The following is a 23,885-nucleotide window of genomic DNA, read 5'->3' as shown; positions in this document are numbered from 1 at the left end:
GACTGGGGTGTTGTGACCCAACTTTTCTGACCAAATGACAGCGTTTCAGCCACCATCTCCAAGGCCTCCGAGTTTTCCCAAGGGCCTCTGTGATCCTTTGGTCCTTCCATCGACCTCCTTGGGAAGCTCTGTCCTGTCGTCTTCCTTGTCTCCTGCCTCTTCTGGGACCCTTCCGTGGCTTCCCCCTCCCCCCGCCAGGACCGCCCTCACCAGGATTCCCCATGCCCCTTGGCTGGGCGCCGGCATCCCACACTGGGCCCCATGAGCCCAGTGCCTTGTGCAAGTCCCGTGCGCTCCCTCTGGGGTCACTTGGCATCTCCCTTGCAGTGGCCTGCGTCTTCCTGCACTGGGTCTCCTCTGAGCAGTCTGTGAGGCCGGACTGTGCCCATGTCACGGGCACGGAAGCGAGAGTCCAGAAGGTCCAGACGACCTGCTCCCAGTCCCAGCATGTGGAGCCTGGGCAGAGATTGGTCCCTGAGCAGAGGAGGACTTGGGCCCAGGGAGACTGAAGGAGGACATGGCACAGTGAGCCTGCAGGAGGAGAGTGAGCAATGTGGGGACCTGGTGCTCAGACCTTCTGGGAGACCACGTCGCACTGGCTCTGTCCCCAGGGCTGTATGTTGTCAGGGTATCCACACTCCCAGGCTGCAGGCTGGTGGTGACTGGTAGGAGAGGAGGCACTTGGTGCAGGAGAGAGCCCTCAGGCAGAGAGGAGGGGGCAGGTGTTCCCCCAGCAGCTGGAGGAACTCGGGGTAGCCACCCTCCCAGGCTGCAGGCTGGCAGTGGCCGGCAGGGGAGGAGGCACCTGGTGCAGGACACAGCCCTCAGGCAGAGAGGAGGGGGCAGAGGCTCCCCCAGCAGCAGGTGCACTGGGGCGGGCTGAGGGGGCATCTGTAGACAGCAGTGCCTGTAGCTGGGGTCTCCACACAGGCAGCCTCTTCAGGTCCAGCACAAGCTTGTCTGGATGGCCTTTGTCCCCCAAATACAAAGTCTGGCCAGGACGCCCCCTCAAACTCCAACTCCCAAACCTTTGTACTCAGCTCAAGTGACAAGAAATGGCCAATAGTTTAGGTGGTGTTGGGTGCACAGGTCCTCTGGGGACAACCCAGCATCTACAGGTCCACAGGCCCTCTGGGGACAGCAACTTGAGGGGCTTGTGGTCCAGCAGGTGCCTGTTCAGGTGGCTCTCATAGTGCCACACGGCCTCAATCCCACTGACCAGGTCAACTCCCATCACCTGGTGACAGGCCAAGGTCAGTCGGTGTACCTCCACCGACCCCCCAAAAAAGGCCCCCATGTAGTAAAAGTCACCCTTGTCCCTGGGGATGTGCGCCTGGGACTGTGGCCGATGCTCATAGCTGAAGTCCTTGTGGGCCGCCTGGTAGAAACCGGGGTGCAGGGTGCCGAAGAGGGGAGACAGGATCTCCATACTCACGTGGTCGCGGAACTTCATGTCCACCTCTGTGCACACCAGGGAGTCCACCTCACAGAGGAATTGTGGAGTTATTCTTAGAAAATATATTGTAAGCCCTAAGGAGTGATTGTGGAAGCAGCTGAAACATCAACAGCGTTCCTGTTCTCAGGCTACTGACCACAATGGCCCGGTAGGAGCAGGATCCCATGATCCCCAGGGGCAGGGCATACGTTGGGAGCCAGGAAAGAATGTAACCCTCCGTTCCCCCCTTCCTGCACCTGGCGTTTGCTAGCACAAACATCCCACTCTTCCCTGATCCCATGACAGCCTCCCTGCGTGCCTGCGCGTAGAGGAGGGTGCAGGCCTGCTTCACAGCTTCAGGATACTTGCCATACCTTTGTCCTCCTTTCCCACGCTTTGAGGCGTCTGCCTTTGCTTTTCTGATAAAAAATGACGTAAAAGCGATGTGCAGAAGCCAGCTGCTGCTGCCCTACTTACAGAGGCAGCCCTGCATGGCCGCTCGGATTGGTGTCTGAGAACTTTATTTCAGCACGCGATGACAGGAAGAGCTGCTTACAGAAGCGGCGGATCATCACGTGCTCTGCATGGACGCGTCCTACCAGCGCGGGGTGCCGGGGACCTCGAGCACCACCACCCTCTGGCCTTCCCGGAGGGGCACATGGGGCCCAGCAGCCAGCTGATTGGTGAAGATGTAGTAGGTGACCCTGTGTCCCACGGTGAAGTGCTACCCTACCGTCTGCAGGAACAGCTCCAGGAAGACCGTGTATCCACAGGGACAGGGGACAGGGCTGGAGGAGGGTCACTGCCAGAGGCTGGTGGCAGGACCCCAGAGCTCGGGGCCAAGCACATGTGCACCTTCGTCACGGGGGCAGGCCCTGGGCTGCTTTAAGCATCAGCCACCCTCCTGGCCTGTCCTGAGTAAGTCTGCCGGCAGAGCCTCCCTACCTCCTGCTCCCAGAGATGGGGGCCATAAACACCCCATCTTACACAGGGGAGCCTGAGGCTTAGGAGGCTAGAAACCCAGGCAGCCCCACAGTCAGCATACTGGAGCCAGTAACACTCCCCCTGTGCTGAGCTCTCGGGCAAACCCTGCAGGTGTCCTCCCCTGGCTGACCCCCTGCAGGTTCTGTCCACACCTGGACAGAAGTTAGTTGAGCACCTTGGGGCACAGCCCTCATCTCTATGCCCTACAGACTGGGTAGAATCAGCAGGGCCGGCCACCTGCCCCACTTGGCTTTGAGTGGGCTGTCACTGGCCCCCACAGAGCTGTCTCCACCCCCTATAGGGTGGAGGCTTGAAGGCTACTGGGCCTCTTGCTGACAAGGTCCTCAGTAAACCACTGGTATTCCTAGGAGGGGTCACCCTCGAACTCCCCCAGATCGGGAATCAGGTCCAGCCCGTGGACAGGGAAGGGGAAAGAGGACCCCTGGAAGAAGAGGGGGCTTGCTTAGACCCCAGCCTTGAATCCAAGGGTGTAGCTTCTGGTTCCAGGTCTACATCTCTCTGGCCCCAAGAAGTTGGAAGTCTTGTCCAACCGCCTCACGTGGCTGGTTCCCTTTTGAGGGGACTACCTGCTCCTCACTGTGGGGACAGCAGCTCCCCCATCACCAGCAAGTGTGGTGAGCTCCTCTGAGACTGACTTTTTTAAAAGATTTTATTTATTTATTTGACAGAGAGGGAGACAGCTACAGAGGGAACACAGCAGGGTAAGTGAGATAGGGTGAAGCAGGCTCCCCATTGAGCAGGGAGCCTGACACAGGGCTTGACCCTAGGACCCTGGGACCATAACCTGAGCGGAAGGCAGACAATGACTGAGCCCCCCAGGCGCCCTGAGACTGATTTTTTTCCACAGGCACTAAGGCTACTTCCCTGGTCTGCCCCATACCTGGCAGGTTAGTAAATCGCTCACACAGGGAAGGCCGGTACTACATTTAAATAGGGGACAAGCACACACACCCAGCAGACATGAGTCAGGTCACCAAGGGGCAAGTAGAGGCCCAGACAATGGGGGAACAGACCAGACATGATGCAGAGGGAGAGAAGAGTGATCCTGGCAGAGGGCACAGAGAATGTAAAGGATTGGAGTCAGGCCCCAGGCACATGTGTGACAACCCCACACCTGGGAGGCCCACAGAGGGGGAGGCTGTGGTGGGAGAGGTGAGGCTGGAGAGGACAGGCAAGTGGGAAGCAAATTGCAGAGAGGCTCAAAGGTTATGTTCTGAAACGATCAATCTAGTTACTGGAGGAGAATGGGCTCTACATCAGAGGACAGGGAGATCATAACCCTAACCCCTAACCCCTAACCTCTAACCCTAGGTCAGGTTCTGAGTGATCCGTCCCCAGAGGCCTGGCTCCCAAGCCCCAGGGACTGGGGACACCTGAGCAATACCAGAGGACTCAGGCTGGCACCCAGAAGGAAACTGTGCCATTGGGGACTCCAGAAAGTATTCAGAACCAGAGAAATCTGAAGGCCCACCTGAGCCCATCCCAATGAACCCCCATTTTCAGCAGCCCCCTGGACCCAGACCCTGAGCCTGACACTCATCCGACCCATGCCCTCAACTCAGCCCTCTGGGAAGTGCACCACACAGATGGCAGATCAGACCTGCCATGCTCCTAGGTCCTAACCCTAACCAATGGTTCAGTCAAGAGGTCTGTTCCCACGGGCCTGGCTCCAGGAGGATAGCCATCACCACAGATAACTAAGTTATGATATGAACTCGGAATGGTAGAAAGGGAGGAACCTATCAAGGTCTGTTTGCATAGTCTTCTGATTCTCACTGTGTCTACCAAACATTTACTCTTTTTCGTTTTCCTGTGAGGTGCATCCCTTCTCTTTGATGTTCCTGATCTCTAACCCCTTGTCCTTAGTTCAGGATGACATATATTCCTCATTTTGCCTGAGTGTGTTTGGAGTTTCCACGTCTCTCTGGATTCCCCATACGTACAAAATTAAATTTTATTTTCTCCCATTACTCTGTCTCATGTCAATTTGATTTTTACTCCACCGAGAAGAACCTTGAAAGAACAGGACATTCTCGCTCCTTACGTATTCATAACAAACCATCACAAGGAAAAATTAAGAAAATAGTATCACTAACAATTTCATCAAAAAATAATACACTATCTAGGAAAAATTTTAACCAAGATGTGAAAATTCTATACCATCAAAATTGCAGGATGCTGATAAAGAAATTGAAGAAGAGACCAATAAATGGAAGGATATTTCTCACTCGTAGATTGTTAAATATTGTCAAACTGTTCATTCAACCCAAAGCAATCCACAGATACAATGTAATCACGAACAAAATTCCAAAGGCATTTTTCACAAAACAATAACAAACAATCCTGAAGTGTGTATGAAACCACAAAGGATCTTGAATAGCCAAACCCATCTTGAGAAAGAATAAGTTTTTGCAAAGCTATGGTAAACAAAACAGTCTTGATAGTATTGAGATAAACAGGCACAAGGATCACTGTAGCAGAATGAAATAAACACAAGCACAGATATTCAATTACTTTGCAAGGGAGCCAAGAACACCCAACACAGGGCAGTCTCCTCAGTGAATACTGCGGGGAAAATGAGCCACAGCAATAGAACATAGTACGTTACACCATACACAAAATCCTGCGCCACACACACAAAGTAACTAAAAGACAGTTTTCCACTGCAGGCCTTTCCTCCACTGGGTCCTCTGACGACTGCCCGTCCTTACTATTCACTACACAAAGGAAGCCTCTGCTTTTTCCTCCCACAGCTCCAAATGTTCCTGAGGTTGAGGACTCAGCGGCACCTTCCTGGTGGGTCCTGTCCATAAGGATGCAGAACCACCTCCACGGGAGGAGAGAGCACGGATCTTTGGCATAAGCATTGTTTGAGCCTACGAAAATACCGGGAAACCTAACTCATATGAAGTCCCAAGGTTTGGAAGGAGCCACTCTTATGCCCTACCAACAGGAAAAGAGGTACCTCCTAGCTGGATACACTTCACTATCCCAGCAGGAGGAAAGGCTTCCTCCCCGCGCGCCACCCCGCCACAGCCCAGCCAATGAGAGACGGCCAGGGCCCGGCCAATGAGAGACGGCCAGGGCCCAGCCAATGAGAGATGGTCAGGGCCCAGCCAACGAGAAGCCACTACTCCTCCTGTCCCCCAGTTTACTCCAAAAGGCTTTCAGTTTCCAACAGCCCCGCCCAACCCCACCTCCTCTATAAAAGAGCCTCCTCTGGCTTGTTGTCAGAGTTACCTGTGGTTTTGCAGTAGCTGGGTTGTCCCAGTTGTAATTCTCTACTACCCCCGAATAAACCCATCTTTGTTTGGTAAAATAAATGGCACTTTTATTTTTAAGGTTAACAGGCATGATTGATTCTAAGGAACAACAAACACAAAAGAACCTCTGAAAACAGTGGAAGTTGTGCTTTGGTGAGGAACATTTACATTCAAAAGGAAAATCTCCATTTGTACTAGGAGGAAAGGCAGGACTCTAAATTTTTAGAAACTTCTATCCATGGGAAAGGCACCTTACAACCATACCCTGTTTATTCTGGCTGCCTGATGACTCCTGCTTCCACCAATATCCTCATCTTTAGCCCATATGGCATGTAAGGCGGTGGCTTTAGCCATTTCAGGGAATTCCTCCGTTTCCCTGGGTTTCTCCCATGTATATAGGAGGAATCCACGTTATTAAACTTGTTTCTTCTCTACTTCATCTGTCCTCTATACAGGGAGGTGTTAACAAAAGAAAATTTCAAATGAGTAAACTTAAAAATCTAATTAGCTTTATTAACTGATTCTTAACTCATGCAGCACCCAGTGTAGCAAACAGAGGACAGTTCCACTGAACTAAACAAAGGAAAGCAATCTCAAAGAAGGAATAGGAAGAAAACCAAAAAATATATTGACAAATGCAGTGTTTAGGTAAGAGTACTCTCCCAAGGGTCTGTGAGGAAATTTCCTACTCTAGACTCCAGGAAATTCCATGTTGCGTAGTTAAAGGTTACATTCCTGGGCTTACACCCCACATGAGCAGTGAGGAATATTGGCGGAGACAAGAATCAAACCCTAGATCCGTGGCGGGGCACAGGTGCACTCGCCGCAACCTCCACAGGCTCAGTAAAGTGGGGGCGGTTCTTCCGGAGCAGGTCACTGGCTCCTCAACCCGCCAATCGCAAGCCTGGAAAACCACATGCACCCAGCCCCCACCTCCTCTACTCGGAATGTGCGGCCCCAGACGCTTAAAGCATGCGCACTAGCGCCTCTCCCCAGCCGTTGAGACCGGTCCACTGCGCTGGGAAGCGCGGTGCGCAGGCCTGCTGCAGGAAGCCCCGCCCCGGGCGCGAGTTTCGTCCAATCCCCACGGAGGTGTTGCGAGCCGGGCGCGCGCGAGCGGAGAAAATGGCGGGGCGGCCGGGGCCCTCGGACGTCGAGCCGGCGGGAGCCACGGAGCAGGCTGAGAAGGCGGGAGGTAGTGCAGGGGTCCCCACAGGGGCGGCTGTGGGGGGGACGGGGAGCGCGCTGCCGAGGGAGGGTCGGGCCGCCGGCCGCCTCCGGCCGCAAGACCCTTCAGAAGCTCCGCTCTCTCGATGGCGTCGATGAGCCCTCACCCGGCGTTTCTTTTCTGAAGCCGGGCCAGACCGGCTCCGCGCAGCATCCCGCGGGTTTTCCTCCTGACGCCGACGTGCTGAGCGACGGTCCCCGGCTCAGGGGACACGGTTGGGCAGCTCCGCGCAGGTCCTCGGGAGTCCGAGGTCCCCGCCCCACGCGGAGGGGAAGGTGGGAGGCTGTCCCCGAGCCAAGCCCTCAGCTGCAGGACTGGCTCGTTCGTGTTCCGTGGGAGCCTCACCGCGCCCCCTCGGGACTCTGCTCCTGCCGGCTCATCTGTCCCCTGCTCACGGCGCCGTCAGCGGCACGGGTCTTGCTGGTTCCCTTCACACCTGCCTGCACGAGGGCAGCCTCGGGATCCGGGGCGGCTCCACAGTGTCCCTGCCGAGAAGAGGTCTGGGCCATGAGCCTTCGTTCAGAAAGTGTCCTCCGAGCAGGGCGAGGCCCCCAGAGACAGCCCCGGGCTGGGGACGAGTGCACACGCAGGTGACAACCCCCAGCTGGGCACGGATGCGCCCCCCGTGACAGCCCCCGACTGGGGACGGATGCGCGCCCCGGAGACAGCCCCGGGGTGGGGACAGATGCACACGCAGGTGACAGCCCCCGACTGGGGACGGACGCGCGCCCCGGAGACAGCCCCAGGGTGGGGACAGATGCACACGCAGGTGACAGCCCCCGACTGGGCACGGATGCGCCCCCCGTGACAGCCCCCGACTGGGGACGGATGCGCCCCCCGTGACAGCCCCCGACTGGGGACGGACGCGCGCCCCGGAGACAGCCCCGGGGTGGGGACAGATGCACACGCAGGTGACAGCCCCCGACTGGGGACGGACGCGCGCCCCGGAGACAGCCCCGGGGTGGGGACAGATGCACACGCAGGTGACAGCCCCCGACTGGGGACGGATGCGCCCCCTGTGACAGCCCCCGACTGGGGACGGATGCGCGCCCTGGAGACAGCCCCGGGCTGGGGTCGAATGCACACGCAGGTGACAGCCCCCGACTGGGGACGGATGCGCGCCCCGGAGACAGCCCCGGGCTGGGCACGGATGCAACCCCCGTGACAGCCCGCGACTGGAGACGGATGTGCACACGTCCCTTGTATGAGCACCCCCATGGCTAAGGCCGCACCGAAGGAGCCTTTCAGTAAGGCTGTTTCGGGTGCCTCTAATCAACTAGTAGCTGAATCAGCTCCACTAGTGTCTTAGCTTGGGCTGCTCTAACGGAAACACCAGAGCCCAGATGGCCCTATAGACTACAGAATGTTCTTTCTCATGGTTCTGGACGCTAGAAGTCTTTTTTTTTTTTTTTTTAAAGATTTATTTATTTATTTTTGAGAGAGTGAGAATGAGAGAGAGAGAGCACATGAGAGGGGGAAGGGTTAGAGGGAGAAGCAGACTCCCCGCCAAGCAGGGAGCCCGATGCGGGACTCGAGCCTGGGACTCCAGGATCATGACCTGAGCCGAAGGCAGTTGCTCAACCAACTGAGCCACCCAGGCACCCCTGGACGCTAGAAGTCTTAAGACACAGGCACCAGCAGACATAGTGTCTGGTGAAGACCAGCTCCTGTTTTCTGGATGACCTCTTCTGGCTGTGTCCTCACAGGGAGGAAGGGGCAGGCAGTTCTGGAGGTCCCTTTTATAAAGGCACTCCATCCACCATCATGACCCAGTCACCTCCCAAAGCCCCATCTCCTAACACGGTCACATCAGGCCATAGTATTTCTTTCTTCTTCTTTTTTTTTTTTTAAGATTTTATTTATTTATTTCTGAGAGAGAGAGAGAGAGAGCACAAGCAGGGGGAGCGGCAGAGGCAGAGAAGCAGGCTTCCCGCTGAGCAAGGAGCCCGATGTGGGACTTGATCCCAGGACCCTGGGATCATGACCTGAGCGAAAGGCAGACACTTAACCAACTGAGCCACCCAGGTGTCTCCAGACCATACTGTTTCAACACATGTTGCACTGTGGTTACTGCCTAGGAGGGTGTCGTCCTACTTCTGCACCTCACACGGGTATTATGGGGTAATGAAGCATTGCCTGCAACTCATTCGCCAGGTTCAGAAATGTTAGCTAATGGGGCATAGGAGCTATGTATCCTATTTCCACAACTTTTTAGTAAATTTGAAATTATTTTGAAATAAAAAGTAAAACTAGGGGGCTCATACTACACAGGCTATTTTGTGCCCTGGATTTTTTGTTACCAAGACATTAGTTGCCTCATTGAACAGATATTTATTGCCTGTCTGTGCCTTACCTTGTGGCGAGTACTAGATGTACAATAGAGAATAAAAACAGTGCAGCGGACTGCCTGGTCTATTAATAGTAGCACCTGAGAAAATGTTGCCCAAACAAAATAATCATTTTGGGGTCACTCAGAGAAATTTATTAATTTTAAAAAATAGAACCATATGCAAAAGTGTGTATAGTGTAAAGTAGACATTCTTTCTTGTCCTTCCAGTCATGCCCTCCAGAGGTGACTGCTTTTGATTTTTTTTTTTTTTTTTTTTTTTTTGTGATTCTGGCCAGAAGTTATCTAGACTTGGTATGCATGTATCTGTAGACTGACAAGTATATATTTCACCTCTTTTTGTAGCCATATGGGATTCTCTATACACCATTTTTCACTTTCATTTATTCTTTCTAGGGTCTCTTTCCATGTTAATACATACGAATCTACCTCCTTTTCAAAGGCTACACAGCATTTTGTTGCGGAGATGAATCATAAATTCTCAACTGATGGGCATTCAAGTTGTTTCCCACTTTTGACGTAACAAATATTGCTTCAGTGTCCTTTAACGTGCCTTTTGCATATTTAACCAAGTATAACTCACACATAAATTTCTAGAACTGGAATTAAGTCTTCAAAATGTTGATAGCCCTCCAAAAGGTCACATCCATCTCCACAGTCTTACCAGTGTGTATGAGTTTCCCCACATGATCTCACTGACCATTGACAGATTTATTAATCCTTACCAGATAGGTACAATATGTTATTTTTAGCTCATTAATTATGACTGAGATTGTACAGCTTTTCAAATAGTGACCATTTGTATAATTTTTGCTTCATTGTCCTCTCCTTTTCTCCACTCTTCTATAGAAATGATTGTTTACCTTCTTTATATTGATTGAAACATATTATGGAAAGATCTAAGCATATACAAAAGGAGAGAACAAAGTATAATTACCCCAGGAGCCCATCTTTCCACTTTACCAGTTATCAGCTTTTGGCCAACCTTGTTTCCTCTTTACCCTAACCCACTCCTGCCACTCATTCCACTACTTCATTTGAGGATCACAGGCATCATAGCATATCATCCATGCATATTTCCATGCATATCTCTAAAAGATAACTAACCACAATAGTATTGTCATATCTGAATAACAACTACATTAATTCCTTACTTTCATCAAATATCCACTCAATTTTCCAATTTCCCTGATTGTGTCATCAATATTTTTTAAAGTGCATTTGTTTGAATCAAGATCTAAATACTGGCCATTTTTGAGATTGATTTATATTTCTCTTTAATCCCTTTTAGTCTGCAAGGCTCTTCTTTTTTCCCTTTTCCCCCCAAATCTGTTAAAGGACGTGAGTTCGTTTTCCAATAAAGTTCCCAATCTGGATGTTGATAATTGCATCCCCATGTTGTCCTGTGTCCCTGTATTTCCTCTGAATTAGTATTTAGGTTGAGAGGATTAAAAGATATTAGTCTGATTTTTTTGGCAAGAATCCTATATGTTTACCTCATTTGGCTCATAGTGTCCAGTTATCTTTATTGTGATGTTAGTACCATTAGTAATAATTGCCTAGATCTACCAGTTCACTAAGGGATTAAAAATAAGTGCCTATATTGGTTATAAACAGGTTAATATTTTACTGGGAGGCTTCAGAATAATAAGTGTGTATAGAATAACTGCATTTTTTAAACTGAGATGTCTTAATTTTCTTCTGTTCTTTGTGGGATTTTTTATAAGACTCTCTAGAACTTTCTAGTTAATTAGCCATCTGCAGTTGCAGTGATTTTTGACTCCTTGTTTCCAGTTTTTTTTATACCCCTCCTTTTTTTTTTTCTTTCACTATTACATCATGAGCTTTGACCCAATCTTGAATACTACAGGCAGTGAAAGTTCACCCCTCCCCTTGGCCTGAGTTGTATTAAGGGGAAATCTGTGGCATGATTTCACAATTTAGAAGAAGTAGACTGTGAAATGGTCTGACTCATCTCTCATTCAGTATCCATCCACCTCAGGACAAGGAGCAGGGGCACCACTGTGGCTGGAGACCTGAGCGCCCCTCAGTCCCAGACCAAAGTTGTTGGACCCTTCCTCAGGCCTCTCACTCCTTCGGGATTCTGAAATGTTTGGTTTTGTCTCCACAGGGCAAGCCAAATCCTCACAGAAAATTGAAGACTTGCTGGAAATGGTGAAGAAGTTGCAGAAAGGTCTCATGTCTCCTCTGTAACAGGCACAGCCTGAGCTTTGGGATAAGGCAGAAGTGGATTCAGTTCCAGGCCTCACAATTCACAACCTTGGGACATTAATCCATTTGCTCTCTCTTTTAAAACTTAATTCTTTGAAGCAAAAATACAGCACCATGATTCAAAATTGAATTATGAGGGGATGGAGGGCGAGAAATTTTCCCCAAACCCCCTTGCTAGCCACCCATTTGGCCCCAACTGTATTCATTTAAATCCATGTTTTCACCTTCACCGCCCTTCCCTCCACCTTAGCTCTGCTGCTCTCTGCTTGCTGCTTACCAGCCTCCTTCCAGCCACATTCCCACCTCAGGGCAGGCCTTTACACTGACTACCTCCCACCCCACCCAGGAACTGCCCTCCCGGTGATTTGGGGCCCTTAAGAGGTCTTCCCATATCTGAAGAGCATGCCCCACTCCTTCACTTTTTAATTCCTTGCCCCTCTATGTTTTTATTGGCTGCAATTACTATGGTCTGACTCAGTATCTCTGTTTCTTTTTTACCTTGTCTCCCCTACCCAGAATGAGAGTCCCTGTAGGGCCCCCAAATCCCTCTACCTGCCCTGTCATCTCCACTCAACTTCCTTTCCTTCCTGCAGCGGGAAGCCTAGAGCCCAGGGTTGAAGTCCTGATTAATCGGATTAATGAGGTTCAGCAAGGTGAGCTCCGGGACCAGCTACATGATTTGCAGGGCTCCTTGTTAAAAGATTACTGAGTAGTTCATGACAGCAGCAGCAGATCATTAAAACCAAGGATGGGTCCATGTAAATGCAACTGCTATAGTCACATGTCCATGAACCTGGTGGTGCTGTCAACTGAGCCCAACAAGAAAGGCTTGTGTTCTAGAAGCCTGGTTTCTTGCTTTAAAATCTGTCCCCCAACCCAGATTTCCTGGAAGACAAATGAAAAATGTCACTGTTTGCAAGGAATAATGCAGTTGGAGGCTGCACTTACATTGTTCTGCTTTTTGGCACAGCAAAAAAGAAAGCCAGTGAGGAGTTGGGAGAGGCCCGGACTGTTTGGGAGGCCCTGCAGAGGGAAATGGACTCATGTAAGCATGCTGGGGGTCACGCAGAGGTCTTCAGTGTCATACCTTCCTGAACTCAGTATTCTGGACTCTTAGCATTCTTGCTGTGGCCAAGGGCTCCTACCCCCTCTCCAACATCAGGTCCTGCCAATCTCCCACTCCGTGGGTAGGAGTGTTCTCAAATTACTCTCCAAGCATACTTCTACCTCAGGGCCTTTGATAGGCTGTTCTCCCCCAGATGGTATAGGTTCCTATTGCCACACATCCTCATCAGCTCTTACCTTGAATGTCCCCTTCTCAGATAAACCTCCCCCAAGTCATCCCATCTAAAGACAGCACTCTGTCCCCACTGATCACATTCCCCTTACTGCCTGTGTTTCTTTGTAGCTCATATACCAGTTCATGTGATGTGTTTTTTCTCCCCCCCTCCATGTAAACACAATGGCCTTCTGCAGGATCCTCACAGTCACCTTTATCAACCCCAGGGCCCTCTGCTGCTTACAGGGAGTGGGCTCAAGAGGGGAGGGGGCTCAACTCAAGGGGTCCACATCTGGGATTGGGGTAGAACTATCCCAGACTGCCTGTGCGGTGAGGGGCAAATGCACTCCCTGAGGGTGCAGTGATGCACACTGAGGCCTGAATGTGTTACTGTGTTTTCCAGTGAGTGGAGAGAAAGTACGCCTGAAAGAGATCTTGAACAAAAAGCAAGGTAACTGAAGCTACTCTGTCTCCAGACTTTTGCCCTTGTCACCCTGCAGAGGCCAATCTCCATAGCAGCCGAAGCCCTTTGGAACCTGAATTAGCTTGCATCCCTCCTGTGGCTTCCACCACACTTGCAGTAAATGACAAAGTCTTATCAGGTGTCCACAAGACCACACGTGATCTGACCCTATTATCAATGCCCAATCTTGGTGCTTTGATGCGTTCTCATGGGGCCCTTGGCTCCTCTCCTTGCAGAGACCCTAAGGATCCTCAGGCTCCACTGCCAGGAGAAGGAAAGTGAGGCACAGAGGTAAGAGCTTCCATCTGGGACTTGCTCTGCCCTTCCCCTTCATTGTGGTGGAAAGCAGAGAGGGAAAATCAGTCCTGGACCCACAGGTCAGTGTCTCCCTCTGAAAAAAGGAGAGGCCAGAGGCATGTCTTGGCCCCCCCCCACCTTGGCCCCAACAGTGTGCAGTAGTGTTAACAGTACTCTGACTCACTGGGATAATCATTCACTTGCTAGAATATCAAATGCTTTAAGCTGTTATTTATGCCTGTCACTCTTCCTAAAATCAGCTCCTTGGTCTCTGTTCACTCATTTGTCCCTTCATTTAGGCATCAAGGCACCCAGTGTCTTTCCATTCATCTACTATCTTTCCATCCACCTCAATATTTGTGAATCCATCTCTCCACTTCCTGAGCCTTGATTTAGCTCATTGTGTGACCAGAGTCCCCAAGCCCACCAACATTGGAACTATATGGGAAATTTGGATGAGATTGATATGTTAGTGTGTGCTTGTGCACCTGACTGTGTCTGTCCATGGTGATCTCCCTGATTTCACAACAGTATTTCCAGGGGACACGTGCTCATGCCCCCCCCCATGAAGTTATTAGAGAAGGACCTTGATCTGGAAAGCCAGAACAGACCCCAGGAGGAGGCAGAAGCCCCACCCCAGCCCTGTCTTGGGGAGACATTCAGAGAATATGACTGAGAGCTGCCTTGCCTCTTCCCAGGAAGCAGACCATGCTGCAGGAGTGCAAGGAGCGAATTTCTGCCCTGAACTCCCAGATTGAGGAAGAGAAGAACAAACAGAGGCAACTGAGGTAAAGCCCAGTGCCCAGTACCAGGCAGGGTGGGGGTGATGTGCTGGGATGTGTTGTGGGTGCTGGTAATATTGGGGATGGGGGTTAGAAGAGTTGCTGGCTGAGCTGAGGCTTGGAGGGTCAAGGTGGTGAAAGTACTTCCTGCAGAGCAAAGAACATGGGCAAGCCTCCCAAGGTCTGTGGATGAAGACCCCTGGCCTGGACCAAGGTGAGGAGGAATGTCTCAGCCCATGGCCCCTCATCATGTATGGTTGGTCCACAGGTTGGATTTTGAGGAACAGCTGGAGGACCTGATGGGCCAGCACAAGGACCTCTGGAAGTTCCATGTGAGTCACTCAAAGCCGTTCCTCCCACCTTCCACATCTTCCCTGGAAGTCCCAGGCCCAAAGCTCAGGGTCACGCTGCAGGCCTCCTCCCTCTCTCCTGCCACACCCAGCTCCTGAGCCAGCGCTGGTGGTCATACGTCAAGATGGCCCACGTCATCTTGGCTCAGTCCCCACACCACCCTCACCACCACCCGGTGTCGTCCTCTTCGCTGGTCCTGCCCATTGCCCTGGCCCTTCAGTGGCCAGGAGGAACCCTGACGAACCCAGGAGAGGTTATCCATGAGGAAGATCCATGGATGTGTTTGCAGCCATGACTGGCACAGGGCAGGTAGTGGGAAACAAAGGATCCCAGGTGCCAAATAAAAGGGGCAGAGAGAATCGCTGTTAGGGTGGAGGGGCTCAGTGAGAACGCCACACAAAGGGAAGAGGAGCTGCAGTTCAGGTCTGGTGACTGATTCTCCAGGGAACAGTTCTGATTTGTAATGTTTTCAGGATGCCCTATAATAAATACTTGCCTCACACCTGATTTCAAAGCTTGCAAAATCCATGAACCACCTCACGAGCCCAAGTGCAGCATCACCTGTGTCTGGGGTGAGACGGTTCCAGGTGGGGAGAAAATGGCCAGTACAAAGGCCCTGAAGCTGGAACACGCCTTGTGTGCTCAGAGACCCAGAGTAGGAGGAAGTGAGGCATGCTGAGTAGAGACCAGATCCAGGGAGGCTTCTCTGAGGTGCAAGGGAGGAGGCTGAGACACATGGACAGGCCTCCTCTCTACCTACTCAGAGGCCAGAGCAGATGGCCCGGGAGATTGGCACCCTGGACAGCAGCAAGGAGCAACTGCTCAAGGAAGGTGAGGCCTGGAGAATGGGGAGGCCCGGCCCGGCCCGGCCCGGCCCGGCCCGGCCCTGCCCTGCCCGCTGCCCTGCTCATCTGTCCCTTCCTGCTGCAGAGAAGCTTGTGGAGGTGAAGCTGGAGGATGTGAAGCATCGCCTGTGCTCCCAATTTGGGGCTGATGGCTGCTCGACCATTGCTGAGGGGCTCTTTCTCCGCAGCCAGGAGGCTGCAGCTGCAGTGTAAGAGAAGGATGGCGGGGACAGGGAACGGGGTGGAGGGAGGAAGCCGCCACTGCTGATGGTCCTACCCTCAGGCATCTGTTTGAAGAGGAGAACAGGAAGGCCCAAGAGCTCCTGGAGGCTGCTGCACATCACCATGAACAGCTGCAGCAGAAGTGCCAGCAGCTGCAGCAGAAGAGGCAGAGGTGGGCGTGGAGGCCCTGCCCCCAGTCCCCAAGGGGAAGGTGGCTGAGGGCGTCCCTGCTCCCCTTTCAGCTTATCTCCTGGTCTCTTCACACCCTCTCCCCCGACCCCACACTCCTACCCCACCCTTTTCTGTCCAGGCTTAAGGAGGAGCTGGAAAAGCTTGGGATGCAGATCCCTGCTCGAACCCCAAGCAAACAAGAGGAAGGGGCTGGCCCAGGAGAACCTGTGAGTCCTGGAATGAGGTGGCAGGGAGCAGAGAATAGCTCATGGAAGGAGCGGGGTACAGAAAGGCGAGGAAGGGGAACCACAGTCCTCAGGGGATGGTCTGTTCTCACAGGGCACAGCCAAGACAAAAGTGCAGAGGCTGGCCGTGGTGGGTGACAAGGGGCAGGTCCCAGTGAGCTGTGGGCACAGGGTTGCTTGGAGACTTCCCTCCTCAGACCCTGACCTCCCACAGGCCAGTCCCAAGCCCCTAGGAGTCATCGAGGAGAAAGACCCAGAGCTGCCCACCAAGCAAGGCCCTTTGCCCTCCTAGGCAAGGAGGACTCCCCCTGCCCTGCAGCATATTCCAAGAACTTCAAGAAATAAAAGCACTATTTCAGTATAACTGCCTCAGCTGAGTTTGTGCAGGGGCGGAAGTGTTTGGCCCAAGACCCTTGACCCCCGAGACTTGGTAAAGCCTTGGCCACATCTCCTCTTGGCCTCAGCCAGAGTCCTGCAGCAGGACTCTGAGACTCACTCAATAAGTGCTTCCCTAACCTCATAGTCTCTGCTCTGCTCATTTCTAGGACTTAACACACAGTTCTGGGTCTCCAGGCAGAAGGGTGCACGTGCTGCAAACCCACACTGTGATTGTTTCAATTCCTTATTCAGGCCTGGACTATACAGAATCCCAGAAATCCCAAAAATGAGGAGCAAGGTGCTGCGGTTCTCAGCCAGTCAATCCCCTGCCCACAGTCCCCACCAATTAGCTGAGAAAGAGGAACATAATTGGAGGCCAAGTGTAGTTTGCACTCTTGTGGGCACAAAGTATAAAACCGAGACATGTGTCACTATCACATAGTATGTTAGAATTCCTCAGTATCCTGGGAGTCAATTCACCTAAAACTATTGTGCGCTTTTGAAGTATGTTTCAAAGCACATAAATGCACTCACCCAGTTAAGGGCAGCAAGGGTAGTCAGAGTCTGTGATCCTAAGCCAAATACAGTGACTGAAGAAGAAAGAGATTCCTTCTCTTGAAAGGCTCCCACATCCGGGTAGGACAGTAACATGGTGGGGTGGAGAGAGGTCCAAACAGGCCCCCAGTCTGGAGAGCACTGTCTCTATGGAAGAACGGAAAAATAATGACCTGGAAAATTAGACACACTAGGCATCAACCTCCCAGTTTTCTAACTGAGATGGGGTTAATCAGACCTGTGACATAAATGAACTGGTAACATCTCATCAAAATAACTCGTATCTCCTGGAAAGTGGTATATTCCCCTGCATGACAATGGAAGCAGTTCAGCTAAGCCCATGATTAGATATACTTTTGTAGCTTCAGCTGGTTCACAATAAAGAAACAGGACACATGATTACTCCAACAGGTGAATAAAGCCTTTGGCAAAATCCAACACCTATTTGCGTAAAAAAAAATAAATCTAGGAATAGAAGGTAACTTCTTTTATGCTTAGCGGTAAAGTGAAGCATTTCAGGTACATTCAAATATGAGTCACCATGTTAAAGTTCTGGATAGCAAAACAGGACCAGAGAAAAAAGACTGGAATCTTCCCCAACCCTGCTCACAACCACAGGGATATCTGCCAAAGATGAAGAAAGAAAATCCTTGCTGCTCGGCCTTGCAATCTCCCTCCAGCTCTTTCCTTGGAAACCCAAAGATTGTGTCAGCTGGAAAAGGAGAAATATAACCCCATCATCACGAAGTCAGGCAACCAACGGTGGGTTCCTAGCGGAGACAAAAAACAAAAAACCATAGCTGGTAGAGTCACTGACCATAAGGTGTAGGTAGAGACAGATGAGCTAAAAGAAATTGTTCGGTCTTAAAAGATCAATCTAGACAACATACCACGGAGCCAGGACTACCTAGGTTTGAAAATAAAACTCCTTCTCCTTCCCAGCTTCTCCAGGCAGAAAAAAAAAAGATCCCTAAAGTATGAAATGACTTTTGGCTAAAGATCACACTCAGGACACTATCAGCAAAATGGAGCCTCAGTAAATCTCAGACCAAGGATGTTGCTAACCCTGAGACTCTTAAGAGTGTGCCCTGTCCACAGATCTGTACTTCTGAAACAAATAATGCAACGTATTTTGAGAAAAAAGAAAAAGATAACAGGAGAGGAAGAAAAGGGGAGTATGTCAGAGGGGGAGACGAACCATGAGAGATGATGGACTCTGAAAAACAAACTGAGGGTTCTAGAGGGGAGGGGGGTAGGGGGATGGGTTAGCCTGGTGATGGGCATTGAGGAGGGCACGTTCTGCATGGAGCACTGGGTGTTATGAACAAACAATGAATCATGGAACACTGCACCAAAAACTAATGATGTAATATATGGTGATTAACATAACAATAAAAAAAATTAAAAAAAAAAAAAAAAAAGAGTGTGCCCTGTCAATCCTCACAATAGATGATAAATAGGGCTTTTACAAATCTTAGGGCCATTGTCCCCACATCACTCTCAGTTTGAGGCAGAGTGGATCCTGTTCCAGAAGTATGGGGATGACTTTCGTCTAATGGAGTGGATTATAATTTAATATATCAAAAATCCAAAAACTTCTTAAAGGGAATTAAATCCATTTGAATAAAGGGTTTAGAGACAGTTCAAATGAAAAGAGTCCTCTGGGCAGGAAATACAACTGAGGAGACTAGTTAGTAAAAAAAAAAAAAAATCAGGGTATGTCCTGTAGAAGAGATGACTGAGTGCAGAAGTCTTTGGAAGTCATTCCCAGAACCACGGCATCCTAATCAAGGAACTGATGGGGGCCCTGCTAGATTTCAGAGCTTCTGTGGACCACAGATGGCTAAGTGCCTCCCAATTCCCCTCCCCTTTGAGTGGACTGAGTCTCCCATCTCCATGCTACACTGTGTGTTGTGTGCAGGGCACCTAAGTGCTCACTTCAGGTCACATGGCTTCAGTTTAAGAGCAACCACACAGAAGGGACTGTGCCCAAACAGACTATGTGCACCTGGTCCTGATACAGATGATGAGGTCCTAGATTTGCCAAGCAGCTTTCTAAATTGGAATCCTTTGAGTGTTATAGTTTGCACATGTAAGTGATGTGAACTCTGTGGCCAGAAAGTGGATAGTGTCCTACTGTATTTTCCAAAGATGGCCACGCTACTATGTCCCATCCCACATACTCTTTGTAAGATGCCTTTACATCAAGAGGTGGAGTCTATTACTCCACCCCTTACAATCTTCAGGGCCCTATAACTACCCTGAATAGAAAAATTCACAATTGACACTGTGCTACTTACCAGGCATAGTATTGCCAAATGTCCCCCTTAGAGGCAAAATCACCCCAAGCAGAGAACATATGGTCTATAGTCTTCAAAAATTTTTCTCCAATACAGTATCTGTCATTTCTATCTGAAATTTTTTATCCACATTACCGGATAGTTTTCCCTTCACGAAAATTCACTGATAAACACAAAGTTGGACATTTTGTTGAAAATTTGGACACAATAAAGATATTTATAAGGTTTTACTTTATTCTCAGTGTTCAATGAGGTGTCTCTGGCCAATAATGGCATTCCTGCATTTATTAAATTTCTTTCTTCCTATGATTTCTTTGATTTTTTTCCATCCATTGATTTGGGAGTGAACTTAAGTTCTTTCCTATGTGAATCTCCTACACAATGACTGGTAACTTCTCAGAGAAGCCTACCTCAAATTCATAAAGTGAACTGGCTACAATGGACTCACAGTGTTGTAAATAGGTTACACATAGAAGGGTTCAACAGGGAATGTTTCTCACTCAGGTAAGTACAAGTGAAGATTTTTGAGGTGGAGTTGGGAAGATCTCTGCCCTCCCCAATCAATCCTTTCTGCCTTAAGTCATGGTTGCCATCTATGGCTCCAAAGACAAACCTGCGGGTAATCTGCACTTCAGGAGCACAAGGAATGAAAAATCAGCAAACGCAAGTAAGTTTTTTTGTGGCCAGACACGGAAATAATGTTCATAATTTGTGTTCATGATCTCTTGGCCATAGCTCAATTACACACTTCCACCCACAGTAAAGGGAGGCTGAGACATGCAGGCTAACTGTGTGCCCAACACAAAGAGAAAGTGAGTTTGGGTATACATATAGCCAGTCTCTGCCCCACATGACTTCTCCCCAGTGTGAGTTCTCTGATGTTTGCTGAGGTGTGATTTCTGACAGAAGGTTTTCCCACATTCATTACACTCATAGGGTTTCTCTCCTGTGTGAGTTCTCTGGTGCACAGTCAGGGCTGACTTCTGGTAGAAAGTTTTCCTACATTCTTTACATACATAGCGTTTCTCTCCTGTGTGAGTTATCTGATGTCTATTGAGAGTTGACTTCTCACAAAAGGTCTTCCAACATTCATTACATTTATAAGGTTTCTCACCTGTGTGAGTTCTCTGGTGTACAGTGAGTTTTGATTTCTGGTAGAAAGTCTTCCCACATTCCTTACATTCATAGGGTTTCTCACCTGTGTGAAGTCTCAGATGCACAGTGAGCTTTGGCTTTACACAGAAAGATTTCCCACATTCGTTACATTTATAAGGTTTGTCTCTTGTGTGAGTTCTCCGATGTACGGTAAGAGCTGGGCGATGGCCAAAGGATTTCCCACATTCTTTACATTCATAAGGTCTCTCTCCTGTGTGAGTTCTCTGATGTGCAATGAGAACTGACTTCTTATGGAAGGTTTTACCACAATCATTGCATTCATGATGTGTCTCTCTATTGTGAATCCTTTGATGTACAGTGAGGGCTGACTTCTGGTAAAAGGATTTCCTACACTCATTACATTCATAGGGTTTCTCTCCTGTGTGTGTTCTCAGATGTACAGTGAGTTTGGTTTTCACAGAGAAGGATTTCCCACATTCATAACATTCATACGGTTTTTCTCCTGTGTGGGTTCTCTGATGAACAGTTAGGTGTGACTTATGGCAGAAAGATTTCTCACATTCGATACATGCATAGGGTTTCTCCCCTGTATGAGTTCTCCGATGTATTGTAAGAACTGTTTTACTGATGAAGGTTTTCTCACACTCACTGCATTTATAGGGTTTCTCTCCTGTGTGTATTTTCTGATGTTTACTGAGATTAGACTTTTTGTAGAAAGTTTTGCCACATACATCACATTCAAAAGTTTTCTCTCCTAACTGAGTTCTTGAAAGTGGAGTGAGGTGTAATTTCTTGCTGAAATTATCCCCACTTTGATTACATTTATGGTGTTGCTCCTTGAAATCAGCTCTTTGAAGATTCGACTGTGTTGTTTTCGCACAAAAAGTGTTCTCCCATTCCTTACATCTACAGTGACCCTCCCCTATGTGAGTTCTCTCTTGGGCAATGAGAGCTGACTTGTCACAGGCTCTCCAATATTCATCATATTTATAGGCAGGCTCTCCCATGTGAGTACTGCTATGTGTAAAGAAGGTTGCCTCCTTGTTGAAGCCCTTCCCTTGCCCACCAAATTCAAAAGGTGGCTGCAAAATTTGATCCTTCTGATGAAAACTACAATGCTCGCCATACCTGAGGGTTTCCCAGTTGTATTATGGTCCTCAGGCTTCTCTCCAACATGCATCTCATCAGGCACACCAGGGAGAAACATGTTCTGACACACATTAAACTCCTCTAGCTTCATTCCTGAACAGTTTCCATTATTTATAATCAGGTTTGAAAGGTAGATTGCACTCAAATTAAATGGTTTTCCCAAGTTGGTTCTCTCCTTAGTTGACATTTTGTCATTGGCAAATCCAACTTGCCACACATGTCTGCTCTGATGCTCCTGGTGGGTCTCAATCACTTCATCTGCAGTCTGGACATCTAAAATTAGACAAAGTAACCATATCTGTGAACCACATCTAAGCATTTTTTTATGGAATGTTTGTATAAGAATGAAGCAGTTTCTTTCCATCACAGTAGGATACGAATTGTGAAGAATCAATAATGGATATGATTATGATAAGCATATGATTTTTCTTTCTAATGAATTGATGTAACAAATTACACGAATAGATTCTCTAATATCAAATCATGGTTTTAGTTGTCGGTTTTGCTTTTTTAAGTTTCTTTTCTCCTTTTTGGATCCATGAGGAAATATTCGGTCACAATATTCACCTCTTCCCTAGCCACGGATTTGGCTGAATTCTTTCATCTGCCATTGTGTTCCTGTTCTATTTCCTGTTTTCTCTCCTAATAACTCCTTGTACTTGGCCTTTTCTCATCACTCAGCTTTGAAGATGACAAGATCCTCCTGGATCGGCTACTTTAGGATGCAGTAGAGGACCATTTGTCTGTCACCTAAGTGGGGATATTGCTTAGGAAAAGGATTTGCACCCACGTTTATTTTTTTACTCCTTCTGGGGGGTGCCTATGAGCACCTGTGGAGTTTCTCAACATCCTCTCTCTTTCTCTTTCTATGCTAGGCAAAGACAGCTTTCTCCTAATTCCTAATGAAATCCTACATCCCTGGCTTCTCACAACCATAACAGGTACAGGAAACTGGTTCATCACTTTGTGCAACTCCTCCCTGCTAGTCTAAAAGATTTAGGTTGGACGCCTGGGTGCCTCAGTCGGTTAGGCATCTGCCTTCAGCTCAGGTCATGATCCCGGGGTCCTGGGATCAAGCCCTACATCAGGCCCCCTGCTCAGTGGTGAGTCTGCTTTTCCCTCACCCTCTGTGATTGCTTTCGCTCTCACTCTCTCTCAAATAAATAAAAATTTTAAAAATTTAAAAATTAAAAAAATAAAAGATTTAGGTTCCACAACCCAGACTATGCCCACCATCATTGAAAAACCTTTCTAGCTCCTACTTAGATTAAAAAAAAAAAAAAAAAATCCCTGGCATTCTCACCCCACTTCATGATACAACAATCCCTACTTGGTAATTCACTGCTTCTGAAGACTTCTATCTTACACTTCAGAGTTTCAGTTGTCTTTGAGTTCCACTGAAACTGGAGTCCCACACATTTCTCATTCTTTTTTCTTTTCTAACAATGATTTCCACAAGAGAAGGTAAACATGCTAACTTCAGATTCCAATCCCAAAGGTTGAGTCCCCCATCCTGAAACTCTTCATCCTATTAGCTCTGGACCCACAATCTCTAGTTTCTCATACCATGTCACAAACCACCTCTTTCCATGCTGAAGAATTTGCTGGGTCCTCCTCAGTTTCATGATCTCTGATGTCGTAGTTCACGAGATTTCCACCAGGACTTCTTCTCTCATGTTCTTAATAATTCCAGAGGCCACCTCCTCTAATCCTGGCAGTTTAGGGTTAAGAATTTCCCAATTTACATCTCCAGTATGGTGATGGACATCTATCCCCTACTCTAGATTTTGTATGCACCCATATATGACATGTGGAAATGGAAAGTAGTCATCTCAATTTAAGCTCTACCAATGTAAATACTTAATCGCCCTAAAACTGCCTTCTGAGAACCCTTCAAATGATAATACACCACAATTTTCTCTCTCTTGTCCTCATTAAATATACTTTAGGGTTCTTACTTCACTACTTAACATATATGTTTGTTTCATTTTCCTTCTCAAGAAACTTCAAGTTCCATAAAAAGGACATTTTTTTGATTACTGTTGTTATCTGCATAAGAAAATGACCACTGCCTAAAATTTTCCAATTAACATACTGAAAGAATAAACAAATGTATGAATAAATGCCTTAAAGCAAACAGTCCTTGAAAATGGACAAGAGGAAAACATTAAGAATCTAGAGAAAGTAACAAACCAAAAAAAAAAAAAATGCCAAGAGATGCA

General features: G+C 48.8%; 3 protein-coding genes and 1 pseudogene across 12 annotated transcripts in view; 1 reads left to right on the top strand and 3 right to left on the bottom strand.

The window, feature by feature from the left end:
* Positions 1–305: 305 nt before the first annotated feature.
* On the bottom strand, positions 306–3,040 carry LOC113923744 (annotated as a pseudogene).
* A 3,672-nt stretch (positions 3,041–6,712) lies between these two features.
* SYCE1 (synaptonemal complex central element protein 1) lies at positions 6,713–16,525 on the top strand. 2 transcript variants are annotated; one of them, XM_027587747.1, is made up of 13 exons: positions 6,713–6,898; positions 11,410–11,472; positions 12,104–12,163; positions 12,481–12,555; positions 13,193–13,240; positions 13,489–13,543; positions 14,248–14,337; positions 14,600–14,663; positions 15,447–15,513; positions 15,613–15,736; positions 15,811–15,921; positions 16,060–16,147; positions 16,380–16,525. In XM_027587747.1, exons 1-13 carry the CDS (start codon positions 6,829–6,831, stop codon positions 16,455–16,457), a joined length of 993 nt encoding a protein of 330 aa, XP_027443548.1. In that variant the 5' UTR covers positions 6,713–6,828; the 3' UTR covers positions 16,458–16,525. The 2 variants fall into 2 exon arrangements, with proteins under 2 accessions (XP_027443548.1, XP_027443556.1); XM_027587755.1 differs by having other exon boundaries at positions 6,857–6,898; positions 12,027–12,163.
* A 533-nt stretch (positions 16,526–17,058) lies between these two features.
* Positions 17,059–23,885, bottom strand: part of LOC113923830 (zinc finger protein 717-like) — a 28,561-nt gene continuing 21,734 nt past the window's right edge. For 3 of the 9 annotated variants that reach the window (XM_035724355.1, XM_035724354.1, XM_035724353.1), the window contains 2 exons: positions 21,643–21,936; positions 17,065–17,868 (listed from right to left, as the gene is read on the bottom strand). In XM_035724355.1, the coding sequence (XP_035580248.1) occupies positions 17,807–17,868; positions 21,643–21,936 (356 nt within the window). In that variant the 3' untranslated portion in view covers positions 17,065–17,806. Of the gene's footprint in view, positions 17,869–21,642; positions 21,937–23,229; positions 23,375–23,885 lie in introns of all 9 variants that reach the window. The other 6 variants (XR_004819665.1, XR_004819664.1, XM_035724356.1 and 3 more) reach the window with 6 other exon arrangements.
* On the bottom strand, positions 18,730–21,627 carry LOC118355956 (zinc finger protein OZF-like). Its single transcript, XM_035724352.1, has one exon. The coding sequence runs from the start codon at positions 21,519–21,521 to the stop codon at positions 20,139–20,141; it is 1,383 nt and encodes a 460-aa protein (XP_035580245.1). The 5' UTR covers positions 21,522–21,627; the 3' UTR covers positions 18,730–20,138.

Source organism: Zalophus californianus, chromosome 15 (genome assembly GCF_009762305.2).
Source record: "Zalophus californianus isolate mZalCal1 chromosome 15, mZalCal1.pri.v2, whole genome shotgun sequence".
NCBI classification, from domain to species: domain Eukaryota; kingdom Metazoa; phylum Chordata; class Mammalia; order Carnivora; family Otariidae; genus Zalophus; species Zalophus californianus.
The sequence above is the reverse complement of the archived record's forward strand: the minus strand, read 5'-3'. Positions and strand labels throughout refer to the sequence as shown.

Bases quoted from the DNA above. Each gene is read 5' to 3' on its own strand.
- SYCE1 (XM_027587747.1), top strand. From the start codon at position 6,829: ATGGCGGGGCGGCCGGGGCCCTCGGACGTCGAGCCGGCGGGAGCCACG. The intron at 11,473-12,103 runs GTCTCATGTCTC...TCCTTCCTGCAG, and splicing joins GGTGAAGAAGTTGCAGAAAG to CGGGAAGCCTAGAGCCCAGG. The intron at 15,514-15,612 runs GTGAGGCCTGGA...TTCCTGCTGCAG, and splicing joins GGAGCAACTGCTCAAGGAAG to AGAAGCTTGTGGAGGTGAAG.
- LOC118355956 (XM_035724352.1), bottom strand. From the start codon at position 21,521: ATGGGAGAGCCTGCCTATAAATATGATGAATATTGGAGAGCCTGTGAC.